The 13,248-nt window shown below is 35.3% G+C and overlaps 2 protein-coding genes across 2 annotated transcripts in view; one reads left to right on the top strand and one right to left on the bottom strand.

Moving 5' to 3' along the window:
* X11Lbeta overlaps positions 1-3,909 on the top strand; it is a 69,023-nt gene extending 65,114 nt beyond the window's left edge. The window contains 5 exon segments of the mRNA XM_068298834.1: positions 1,380-1,510; positions 2,648-3,415; positions 3,568-3,598; positions 3,601-3,707; positions 3,791-3,909. Coding sequence (XP_068154935.1) covers positions 1,380-1,510; positions 2,648-3,415; positions 3,568-3,598; positions 3,601-3,707; positions 3,791-3,862 — 1,109 coding nt within the window. The 3' untranslated portion in view covers positions 3,863-3,909.
* A 2,422-nt stretch (positions 3,910-6,331) lies between these two features.
* On the bottom strand, positions 6,332-7,595 carry LOC137587011 (complement component 1 Q subcomponent-binding protein, mitochondrial-like). Its single transcript, XM_068303238.1, has 2 exons — positions 7,064-7,595; positions 6,332-6,997 (listed from the first exon to the last, which is right to left on the bottom strand). Exon 2 carries the CDS (start codon positions 6,935-6,937, stop codon positions 6,425-6,427), a length of 513 nt encoding a protein of 170 aa, XP_068159339.1. The 5' UTR covers positions 6,938-6,997; positions 7,064-7,595; the 3' UTR covers positions 6,332-6,424.
* Positions 7,596-13,248: the final 5,653 nt, after the last annotated feature.

The raw sequence follows: 13,248 nt of genomic DNA, 5'->3' as shown, positions 1-13,248 counted from the left end.
CTGGAAATTATTAAATCTCAACCTTATGATGACTTCAAACTTAAAGGTGAAATATTGTACAAAGTCGTTGAAGGAAATGATTTACTGGTTTTACCCAAAGCAATGGAACGAGAAATAATCACAGATAGTCATAATGTTGGACACTTTGCGGTGCAGAAAACAATTCACGCTCTTCAACAGCAATTCTGGATTCCCCATGTCGAGAACAAAGTAGAACAAATCAAACGACAAAATTTTATCTATGTTGGAACAGGAGCTTATTGAAAATTTTGAAAACGACAGGATGCAAATGCGTGTGGAAGCAAAGAGCCAAATAGAACAAGCACAAAAAATTTATAAGCAGAACCATGACAAAAAACGCAAAGACGATCGTAAATACCAGCTGGGCGACCTGGTCGCAATAAAACGTACTCAGTTTGTTGCTGGTAGAAAACTAGCAACCACTTTTCTTGGACCATATGAAGTAGTTAACATCAAGCGCAACAGCCGATACGAAGTGAGAAAAGCTGCTCAGGTAGAAGGTCCCACAACAACTTTAACAAGTTCAGACAATATGAAACTCTGGAAGTACGTCGAGACCAACGAAGAACTATTGTCGTCTGGGTCAGACGACGAGGATCAGGATGACCGAATGTAAGGTGGCAATAATGCATGAACCGACGGTGTGGCATCCCTAAAGAGGGCAGGCTTTCGGTCGGAGGTTGCCATCATGGGAGAAGAAGAAATAGAGCGTCAGTAGTAGAAGAAGTCGTGAGCGGTCGGTCGAGAGTCAAGTCGTCGGTCGAATCAAGTTGCAAGTCGTCAGTTGCTTAAGTTGCCTAAAGTTGTTTAAGTTGCCTACTATAAGACGTAAAATATAAATATCCTAAGCTAAATATAAACTTAATTTAATAAAACTACACAATAATCTACATATATATATATATATTTAATTTTGTTTCTTTCTATATTTTTATGCCTATTTATTTTTGCCGTTTATTGTGCATGCATCGTTCGTTCGTTCGTTCGTTCCAAACCAAAATCAAACCAAAAATATATAAACTCTACTCTTCATTTAACTGTGTCTGTGTGTGTGTTTGTGTATACAATTACAAAACCAAAAATCAAACCAAACCAAAAATACCAAAACCAATCAACTTTGTAAGATACAATTTTTCATTATGTATTAGCAATTAAGTCCTAACACATGCAAACACACATGAACAAAAAGCCAAAAAAGAATATTAAACAAAAAAAAAAAATGAAAAACGAAAAATCAGAAACATAAACAGAACAATTAAACACTATTCTAATACTTGATATTTGTTGTTTCGCTATGTAAGAAGTATGAAATTCTAATACTTTTCTCTTGCTCTCAATCTCATCGACAAATCCAACAGGCGGTGCAGTGCTCATCGAGGGCGTCCTATTCCGGGCCAAGTACTTGGGCTCCACGCAGCTGGTCTGCGAGGGTCAGCCCACCAAATCGACACGGATGATGCAGGCCGAGGAAGCGGTCTCCCGCATTAAGGTAATGTTCACACAAATGTCTTATGTGTGTCCTAATTACTCTCCAGTTTATCACTTAATTTGCTCCTTACAATTCGATATGATTTCTAAATACCCTTTAGAGAAATGTGGCCAAGTGGATTGAATTGTGTTTGTTAGTAGACGTAAATTTCTATCCCATCTATATATCTGAATAGCTTAAAAGATGTTTATCAATTCTGAAACTATCTATTTTCATTGGGAAATAGAAACAAGGATATAAGTTTCATATTAAAACTTGTCCTCAAGACAAGTATTAAGGAGCACTTTAGATTCCTGCAAGTTAAATTTGATTTAATTTAATCGATTTAAATAACTTAAGATTCAAAAAACATCTCAAACAGATGGCAAATGTTTTGGAAAGTTCAATCGGATAACATTTATTCGAATATTCTATTATCTTTTATATCAAATTAGTTTACAAAATCCATTTAAAAATTAAGCCTGTGTAGTTTTAGTAATGGGCAAAACAAAAATGTTTCAAACTTGAAATCGAATTTAACTTAGTAACCTCTGACTTGACTGTATCTTTAACAAAAGTCAAGGCAAATAATATATATATATTTTTTAAAATGAATTTCCAAATAAATTGTGTCCACCTGTGTCCACATTACGCTATTTATATAACCCGTTTCCTTTATCCCCACACACACACACACAACATAAAGTACACATAATGTCATTTAAATCTTTACTATATAATATATACCTATATATATATACGTATATTTTCATGCATCAATCTGTAACCGATAACCGATTCGTCAATTACACCTTCACATCAACTGGTCCGCCATCTAAAAAACTCAAAAAAACCCAAAAAAAAAAAAAAAAACAATTATACCAAAAATTCGCATAACACCAATCTAAAATAGGCTCTGGTAAGTAAAAATAATGAACCTCGTTGAACCCCAACCCACCCACAAAAACCTTAATTTGTCTGATTTGCATATAATAATGAATAGAAAATTTCAAAACAAAATTTATGTTTGCCTTGCTCAATTTTTTGCCCTCCCCCCTTCTCAAGACCCTCAAAGTAGATCGGAATATATATATATTGTATATATTTTTGAATTCATTTAACGAAAAGTTACTCCTTTTTTTTGGTTTCTGTTATCAGGCTCCCGATGGTGATGTCCAGCCCAGCACAGAGGTGGATCTGTTCATATCGACGGAGAAGATAATGGTACTGAATACCGATCTGAAGGAAATAATGATGGATCATGCCTTGAGGACAATCTCTTATATTGCGGATATTGGGGATTTGGTTGTCCTGATGGCTCGTCGTCGATTTGTGCCCCAGGATATTGATGATGCACCCAAACCGAATCGTACACCAAAAATGATTTGTCACGTATTCGAGAGCGATGAGGCCCAGTTTATAGCCCAATCGATTGGTCAAGCCTTTCAGGTTGCCTACATGGAGTTCCTTAAGGCCAATGGCATTGAGGATCATCGTTTTGTTAAGGAAATGGACTATCAGGAGGTGCTCAATAGCCAAGAGATATTCGGTGATGAATTGGAAATATTTGCCAAAAAGGAGCTGCAAAAGGAGGTTGTGGTACCGAAGGCAAAAGGCGAAATACTGGGCGTGGTTATTGTTGAAAGCGGCTGGGGCTCAATGCTACCCACCGTGGTCATTGCGAATCTAATGAGCTCCGGTGCTGCCGCTCGTTGCGGCCAATTGAATATCGGTGATCAATTGATTGCCATCAATGGACTGAGCCTAGTGGGATTGCCGTTGTCCACCTGCCAGACATACATTAAGAATACAAAAAACCAAACAGTGGTCAAATTCACCGTAGTCCCCTGTGCCCCTGTTGTTGAAGTGAAAATCAAACGTCCAGAAACCAAATATCAATTGGGCTTTAGCGTTCAGAATGGAGTGGTAAGTCCCAAATCAGAGATCACCTTTTTGACGTTTACAGGCTGCTGACCTGGACCTGGCTATATGCTGGTCAAGAGTGTTGCAAATGTCTCCTTCTCTCTGCGTCCTTTATAATACCCTCTAATACCCTCTAATATTTTTTGCTTTTCTAGATTTGCAGTTTGCTGCGCGGTGGAATTGCCGAGCGGGGGGTGTACGTGTGGGTCATCGCATTATTGAGATTAATAACCAAAGCGTGGTAGCTGTGCCGCATGAAAAGATCGTCAATTTGTTGGCCACATCCGTGGGTGAGGTGAGTGATCCATACACCAAGTTACGCAATGTCTCGGATCTCGGATGTCTATATCGTGGCTGTTTCTCTTTTTGTTTTTTAAGATACTGATGAAGACAATGCCCACATCAATGTTCCGCCTGCTCACTGGACAGGAGAATCCCATATATATTTAAGCCAGTTGTTAACTAACACAGAATATATGTATACAATATATAATGGACATGTATATGCGTGTATAGATTTAGGAACCGGATCATATGATTTAGCTGATATCTATCTGACATATATATATACTTACATATATACGGCGATTTTTTTCTTTAACCGGGTGTGTCTGTCTGTGTGTGAATGTGTCGAGTGTATGAGAGTGCATGTGTTCATGTGTGTCTGCGTATGTGTGTGTGTGTGTGTGTGTGTGAAAAAGACAAAACTAGACAATGTTCTATTATTGACAGTAGATGGAGCCATTAAGGAGACTTCACTACAATTTACGTACTTACGACAAATAAGAAGCGACAACCTTTTGTTCCATGGCACGCCTTTTCGCAACAACAAGCTTAATACTAATAGTTAATAATAATAATAATTATAATTATAATTATAATAATATTAAAGACAATGCATACTCAAAAGAAAAAAAAACCAAACTAATCGATGTCCTTAGATTAGTCAAAACCTGCAACCGATTAACCATTCTAACCTTGCCCACTCGAGCAAACAGAAAGCAACAAAAACAACATTGAAATATATTGCATTTGAGTTGAAAACCCCCTCCCTCTCCTCCTTTTCCCACACATATGAAATATAACCGCCTATATAGAAAATTGAGCGTTTCTTTTCTACTACTCTATATGTATAAACTTATATATATATATATATATACTATATATTGCTGAGAAATTTTTGATAGATTATATAACCTGAAACACAAACAACAAAAAATACATATGTAAAACCCTTTCCCTCCCCCTCTCACAGAGTTTAATGGTGTTAGGCAAAACAAACAAATAACAAAATGCAAAAAAAAAAAAAAAAAACAAAGAAACAGAATAAAGAATTAAAAAGAAAACCAAATCAAAGAAATGCTTATATAAATACTATATACACATCTATATATATATATATATATATACATGTAACACACACACACATATGTATGTATGCATATGCACACACATACAACTGTTTGTGTGTGTGTATGTATATAAAGTATTTTTTTTTTTGTTTCGCATTAAGCAGGACACTTAGACGCTTCGATTTCAAAACCATCTTCGTCCAAAAATTGTGCTACTACTCGTTAAACATGTTGATATATTTAAAGAAAAAAACAAAATTAATAATAATAATGAATGAATAAAACAAAGAAATGTCATAAATATACAAAAACACACACACACAAACACATACATTAATCACTTGAAGATACAAAGATGACGAACTTTCCCCATCTCTCTTGCCCCCTTCGAAGGCCATTTCCTTTTTAAATGTCACAAAATTTCCTTCTCTTAATTTTTAATGTCTTCCAAATCAAAACATTTTCTCTTTCAGATATGACTTTGGAGAGAAGTTTATAACTTGTCTTTCTCGCCCTCTCTCTCTCTCTCTGTCTATCTCTCCTTCATCTTGATCTGGCATATCAATATGTTTTATATTCAGTTAGCAATCTGTTTTCGACCATATTTCTCTTTAGCTTTGTATCTTCATATGATGATCTAAATACACAACAAAAAAGAAATCCAAACCAAATACTAGCTTTGTCAGCATCCACTACACACACACACACACACACATACACACACAAATAACAAATTAAGAAAATTATTAATGAAAATATAAATGAAAACATTATTTGCATTGAACAGAAAACATTTTTTCACCATTTCAGCTTGATGAGAAAAAAACATAAATAGCTTCAAATTGGCAAAATAAATAAAAAAAAAAAAAAAAAAAAGAAACTAAAATCGAATGAGAAAAATATGCAAAATTAATGCAAGAAAAAAATATGTAACAACAAGAAAAATATTTAAGGATACAATTGTTTTTTTTTTTTCGTGGTGTACATTATTTATATATACATACATATATATATATAAAATGCCTAATAAATTAATGGATATATGAAATATTTATTTAAAACCGAAACAAACACATAGAAATTATGTAAGGACGAATTGAAAAAGAGAAAACAAAATTTGAATAAATAAATGAAAGCATATATAATCACACATGGGTAACAGAATATATATATATATATAAATATATATATTCAAAAAGAATAACAAAAGCAAAAGAAACCAAAAATAACAACAACAAACATTGAGCAAAATAAACAGAAATAGTAAAAACAAATGCTGAGTTTAATTTAACCAAATTTTTTGCGGCAATTTAAGATAAAATGCGAAATAATCTCACATTCCTCAGCGGCGCCTCCATTAAAATGGGGGAAAAAAGGCTTAGTCCATACATGCGCCCTAAAAAGTATGCTACAAAAATTTCCCTCCACCATAGATGGGGGATGGCTGGGAGTGGGACTACTTATCATATCAAATGTGGACTTAAATAAAAGGTGAATTCATTGTGCAACTAATAACCAATAATACGATTAGATGTGGTTTACCGTTGAAAAGACAACTCGACACAAATGACTTGAACATAAATTATTTAATTAACATTGCATATACATTGATGCATTACTTATACTCTGTAAGCAAGTTACTCTGTCAACAATTTGGAATTCAATTGGTGTTGTCTTTGTCCACCATGGACTCTGGTAGTACAATGCCAAAATTTTGTAAATTCCGCAAGAAATCGTCGTAGGCGCCTTCGAAATGAGCTGTGGCCAGATGGGATATCTGAAGGGCCATATCATTGGTAACGCCCACATCTGCAAGTGTTTTGATGATAACATCATACAGATTCTTGTCAATCATGAACTCGTCCAATGTATAGGTGAGCTCATCACGCGGGTTCACGTATATCGCTACATCCTTTATATCAAAAACTTGGTCAAGCTTCTTTTTCTGCTCCGGCTTGATAATGGTCATATCGTGCAGAAAGACTGATGCCCTATATCGACAACGTATGGATAGTATCCAATCGCCGCGTATGATCTTGACCTCGAAGTCTGGAGCACTGCGCATTCGTATATGGCATTGCAATTTCTCAATGCTCTCTTTCAATCGATTTGGCATGCAATTGCCAATATTGAACTTGATACGAACACGCTCGGTTGGTGAGATCTTATCCATTTTGACCACGGTATGCAAAAGTCGAACATTATAACCATCAATTATAAATTTTGGATCCGCCTGCAACAAAACAAATGACAAATTGCATATAGAATTTAGTTTACCAATTTACACAAATCAATTAACCTCATTTGCCTCGGCGTTCAACTCTTGGTTGTCTGATGGCTGCTGCTGAAGCTCATGCAACTGCTGCGGCTGCTGCGGCTGCTCCGGCTGCTGCTGCTCCGGCTGCTGCTGCTCCGGCTGCTGCTGCTCCGGCTGCTGCTGCTGCGGCTCCTTTTTGGCTGCTGTTGCTGCTGCGGCTGATTCTGCTGCAGCTTCCAATCCTCATACTCCTGATCGCGATATTGTTTCTGCTCTTCCATCATTTTCATCAATTTCTCCGCCCTAGACTGGTTTATCCCTTTGAAATGCCAGAAGAATGTCCTTATCGGACGTTGATGAATGCTGAATAAAGCGCGATTTTTGATCAGTGCCACGGACGCGACCTTTAAAACTTTGGTCAAGCTAGACATCCTTGCTGAATTAGTGACTTAAAATTTAGTCGAAGGATCTAAGAATCTAAAACGAAAACCAATGAGATTGTGAAAAAACGAAAATTTCGCTTAAAATATGAAAGTTGTTCTCTACTGGATCTTGCTTCAAAGTCGAATGAAATGTCGTCGGATGTTTGTGACTAGGTAAACTTTTTGCTTGACGTAAATTTTCCAAATCGAACTAGATTTGGGTGTTTGCAAGATTTATCGAAACTAAGTGTTGTATATTTCGGTAATGCCAGGGCTGCAATTGACACACCTGTCAACTAACTAGTAGGCTTTGACCTATCTGTCACTTAATCAACACTACATATACATTTTTTAGAACAATTTTTAAAATGAATACCTATCGCATTTTGAAAAATAATTAAAACCAAGAAAATACCATTGCATCAAAGAACATAACTAATTGTAAGCCTTGAACTCTACTCGACCATCAAATTGGCCAATTGCCTGTTTCTGTTGAACTATGTTTTATCCAGCTCAGTTTTTAACAGAATCAACAGAAAAATCAAGCTGGAAAACGATGTTACTTCTTTTCAATGGGCTTTCTCTTAGAGCCTCCCCAAGACTTCAATCCCAAACATTAGGGAGGGATCTAGGAGAATGAGTCAATTGAGAGCCATAGTACAAGGACCATACAGATGTTCTTTGAATTTAGAGTTCTTATGTTATAAGCTACCAGCTAAAGTTAAGGCTTTGAAGAAAATGATCGGGTCCAGGTTTTCCGCCAATTGTACGCTCTGGTATCAAGTCAATTAGAAAGGGAGAGAGAAAGCGTATAATAAATAAACGAAATCCCAAAAAGTCGGCAATACATTTTTTGTTTTTTATGTTTAATTAATATTTATTGATGAATACTTTTACTTTTGCATTGTTTTCATTTTGTATCGTTTTATTTGCTTACTTTGTATGCCATTTATCATAGTTTTTAGTTATGCCTTTTTCCTTCTATTTTTCTCTCATATTTTTTATTTTTGGTTCTATACATTCAAAAAAAAAAAAAGAAAGAGGAAAAGGAAAAATAAACATATGGCGAACAAATTTGACATTTTTCATTTTGAGAGCGTGCAAGAATATGTGTGTGTGTGTGTGTGGGTGTGGGTGTGGGTGTTGTTTTCACATTTTCAGCATAATGGCATATTGGGCATACATTTATGTCTATGTATATGTGTGTTTGTGTGTGTGTGTGTGTGTGTGTGTGTGTAATTTTGTCAGCTTCCACAACAAACAAAATTGCAAATGCTAAACGCATTTATGAAACTATTACTAATTAAATTATGCCACTAAACGTTTAGTTTATAGGTTATGTATGTATAATTGCATACGTACTATGTATATATATGTATATGTGTGTGAGTCTGAGTCGGAGTGTGTGTGTGTGTGTGTGTATGACGGTATTGGTTTCATTGGTTCATTCAATAGTCAATGCAAATTTCAGCTAATACACAATTGGAAGTTGTCTTGTCTTTTTAGTTGCATTTTAAAATTTCGCTATAGATTTCCATCACTTAATATCTAAGATTATCGATTATTAATTTCATAATTTTACTTTTCGCATATTTTTGTTTTTACACCTTTTTTTTTTTTTTTGTTTTTGTTTTCTTTTTCTTCGCAAATTTTGTGGCTACACAAAATAAGAATATAAAATTTGATTTTCCAATTTATTCATTGATGTTTCTTGTTTTGTTTCCTTCATCGACCAAGTTTCTTGGCCCAAAATACAAATAATTTTTGCTATCAAATGAAAATATTTATCAATTGTTTAAGACAAGTCAACAACAGAAACAGAAATAAATGTCAAAAAATATATCAATAAGAAAAGTTTTTTTGCCAACAATAAAAAAAAGAAGAAAATATTCTCGAAAAAATAGTTAGACGAATCTCTCTAAAAATTTATATATTTCCTTTTTTTTTTTTTTTTGTTGTCTCTCAAATTACTTAAATATACATGTATTTTGTTTTTCGCCTTATTTCTTATGGGTGTTCATAAATTTCAACTATTTAAACTTAAATGCGATCAAATTTTGTTAAGATTTTCTCAAAATTTGTTCTTTCAGCAAAATGTTGCGCATATGTTTCGTGTTTTTTGTTTTGTTATTTTGTCATGGGGTTCATGGTAAATATTTGAACTACAATTTTTTTTTTCTTTTTTAGTTTTTGTATGCAATGAATAAATATTTTAGTTGTTTTTTTTTTTTTTTTTGTGTTTTCTTTGTACTTTGTTAGAAATTCACGCAGATATGCCGAAAATTATCCAACCGAGTCCGTGTAACTACAATCTGTATCCAAAGTTCTGCCAAAAAAAAGGAGTAGCCAAGATCAAAACATTCTCATCAGTCGATTCGATAGCCTTGCAAGAAACCCTCGAAAGGATTATACAGAGAGGGATATCCATTCTCTGTTTCTCAGTTTCTGTGACGTTTTCTGGCAAAGGCTAGACAAATCTATGTCTATGCGAATATCTTGGTTCTCTTTCTCCCATCTTGTTTTTATCCATTTTATCAGTTGACCAATCCAAAAAATCAATAAATCTGGTAGCTCACAATCATTGCCATCCGATATTCATACATCATTCATTCGATCCAAATCGATACGCTCCGCTATAACTTGCTAAGCCTATTAATTTGTTATTATTATTTATAATATTATTATCTTACATATACAATGTGTAGATTCTAATACAATTTGTTATAGTTCTATAGAAAAAAAAATACTTCTTCATACCAATTTCTCTTTTTTCTTCCATCTTCTTTGCTTTGTTTTGGTTTGTCATTTATAAATTGCACATAATTCTGACTTAGCACTTATACAACTAGGACAAATACATAATACATAATCTATATAGAAAGTGGTAGACAATGTATGCTTGTATAAGTGAGTGTCTGTGTGGGTGTGGGTGTGGGTGTGTGTGTGTGTGTAATTTACAATTCTTACTAGATTCTCATATATGTATGTATGTATATATTGTTATTATTTATATAGACGTATGTATGTACTTGTATATATGTATTATATATATATTCAAATATGTATTTGTATCTGCAATTGGCACATAATTACGAAAAAAGTCAAAAATATTAAATTAATTGTATATATGTTCTTGTTGTTCTTGTTCTTCTTGTTGTTGTTTAGTTTGGGTTCCTTACTTGTTGGTTTGGTTTTTGTATCCTTTGGGTTCGTATTGCACATATTTAATTTTAAATCAAAAGAAAAGATACAACCAACAGACAACATAAGCAGAATCTTTAATATAAATGATTGAAAATATTGTGTTAAAATATGTATATAACCACCGCAGTATGTCTATCTCTTTCATATTATTCTAGAATGATCCGATCTGTGAATTGTAACGGACATTCTTTCATTTCTGCTTTACGTTCTTATTCTCGCTGCCTGCGCTGCAGCGAATATTCTTATGCATAAGTTTAGTCTCTAATAAACCTCTACTCGAATAGGTTCTGGGCCCAGGCAGCAGAAAGTAAAACTGTGCGGGTTAGTCGGAAAGACTTGTAAGAGATTCGTTTTGTTAATTAAAGTTTGTGATTAACTAATTTGTTCAAGATGAGTACACAATTTTCAATCGAAAAACTAGATGGTGAAAATTATAGTGTATGGTCAGTACAGATGAAAAGTCTGTTGATTCATTCTGATTTGTGGTCGGTGACATGTGGTCGGTTAAAAAAAGTGGCGTCTGATACGGCTGAACAAAAGGAGTTGTTTGACAGTAAAGACGAGAAAGCCCTCGCAAGTATTTTGTTGTGCGTAAGTCCGTCGCAGATCAACGGTATAAAACATTGTAAAACCGCGAACGAGGCATGGGCAAAGTTGTCCGCGATTCACATGCCCTCCGGTCCGGCTAGAAAAATACAGTTGTTTAAGCAATTGTTGTATTCTAAAATGTTGGCTACAGACAGTATTCGAGAGCATTTGAATAATTTTTCTAATGTCGTAGAAAAGTTAAGTGAAATTCAGGAACAAGTGCCTGATGAAATGCTCGTTATAATTTTGTTGGCAAGTTTAAGTGATGATTTCGAAAATTTTGTAGTTGCCATAGAAACGCGAGACTCGTTGCCATCGCTAAGCGCTCTAAAAATTAAATTGCTTGAAGAGGGAGAGAGACGCAAGATTGGCGAAGTAGCCGAGAAAAGTGAGAATAAAATGTATTCGTCGCGTCAAGAAAACGGTAAAAAGAACAAAGCAATGAGAGAACCAAAAAACATTGAATGTTGGTTGTGCGGTCGTCGCGGGCATTTCGCGTCGAAGTGTAGTTCGAAAGAGAGAAAAGACAACGCGAGCGAAAAGAACAGTAAAAAATCTTTTCGGTGCTCTCTACTTCTGGAACACGAATCGGTTTGTCGAAAAATGCGTGGTGTGTAGACAGCGGGGCTACAGCTCATTTGTGTGCGGACAAATCAATGTTCACGAGTATGCGTGAGCACAAAGAGAAAATCAAGTTAGCAGGCGACAGTTATATAGAAGCCGAAGGTTGCGGTACAGTGGAACTAATATGCAAAAATATCACGATCGAGTTGGTTGACGTGCTATATGTAAAAGACTTACAATGTAACTTTATTTCGGTATCAAAAGCAACAGAAAATGGCTTAAGAGTAATTTTTGTCAAAAACAAAGTGTTCGTTAAAGACAGTAACAATCGTGATTTAATGATCGCAGAGAAACACAACGGTTTGTTTTTGTTTGAAAGTAAAACAAAAACAGTTTTTGCTGCAGAAGCAAATGTAAATCAGCTGGTGAAATGGCATGATCGATTCGGACATTTAAATTTCGATAGTTTGAACAAAATGATTAAGCAGGATATGGTCTATGGTCTCAATGCTAGAGTGTGTAGTACAAATGACCTTGTATGTGAAACGTGTGCAAAAAGTAAAATTTGCGTTAAGAAGTTTCCGAAGTTTTCGGAAAGTCGCTCAAAGGAATTGTTGGGCTTGATTCATACAGACATTTGTGGACCTATGCGTACAGCGTCACAAGGTGGTGCGCGCTATTTTGCAACTTTCATAGACGATAAATCGCGTTATGTATCGGTATACATGTTAAAGAATAAGAGCGATATTTTCCAGAAATTCCAAGATTTCAAAATTCTAGCAGAAAATCAGACGGGTAAGCGTATAAAAGCCATACGAAGCGACAACGGTCGCGAGTACCTGAGCGATGTATTTGAACAGTTCTTATCGAGTCATGGAATAAAAAAGACAACTCACTGTTCCCCACACTCCACAACAAAATGGTGTGGCGGAGCGCGCAAATAGAACCTTGGTGGAGATGGCGCGAAGCATGATAGTGCATGCTGGAGTTGGCGAATCTTTTTGGGGAGAGGCGATAATGACGGCTGCATATTTACGGAACAGAGCAGAAACTGCAACTTTGCCTGACAATACTCCATACGAGGTTTGGTATGGGAAAAAGCCAAGCGTATCTCATCTTAAAGTATTTGGTATGAAAGCTATTGTTTTAGATAAAACTCATAAGAACAAGTTTTCAGCGAAAGGGAAGCAGCATATTTTGGTAGGTTACTCCGAGACTGCCAAGGCTTATCGTCTTTACAACCCTGTCAAAAGGACCGTAGTAGTATCCCGAGATGTCGTGTTTTTGGAGCACAAGTTCATGAAAGAGTTGGAGCACGGTCGAGAATCATCATGTGAGTCAGATGTGGTAATCTTTCAGCCAAGTGAAAAACTTGATTGCGAGCATAATGATGAAATCCAAGAAAAATCTGTGGAGCAGCAAATTCCAATTGTTGATGAGCAAAGTGGT

The sequence above is a fragment of the Drosophila tropicalis genome, unplaced genomic scaffold (genome assembly GCF_018151085.1).
Source record: "Drosophila tropicalis isolate 14030-0801.00 unplaced genomic scaffold, ASM1815108v1 contig_158, whole genome shotgun sequence".
Taxonomy (NCBI): domain Eukaryota; kingdom Metazoa; phylum Arthropoda; class Insecta; order Diptera; family Drosophilidae; genus Drosophila; species Drosophila tropicalis.
Note: the sequence above shows the minus strand (reverse complement) of the source record. Positions and strands in the feature narration are given on the sequence as shown.

Coding starts and splice junctions, on each gene's coding strand:
- LOC137587011 (XM_068303238.1), bottom strand. CDS start 6,937: ATGGATAAGATCTCACCAACCGAGCGTGTTCGTATCAAGTTCAATATT.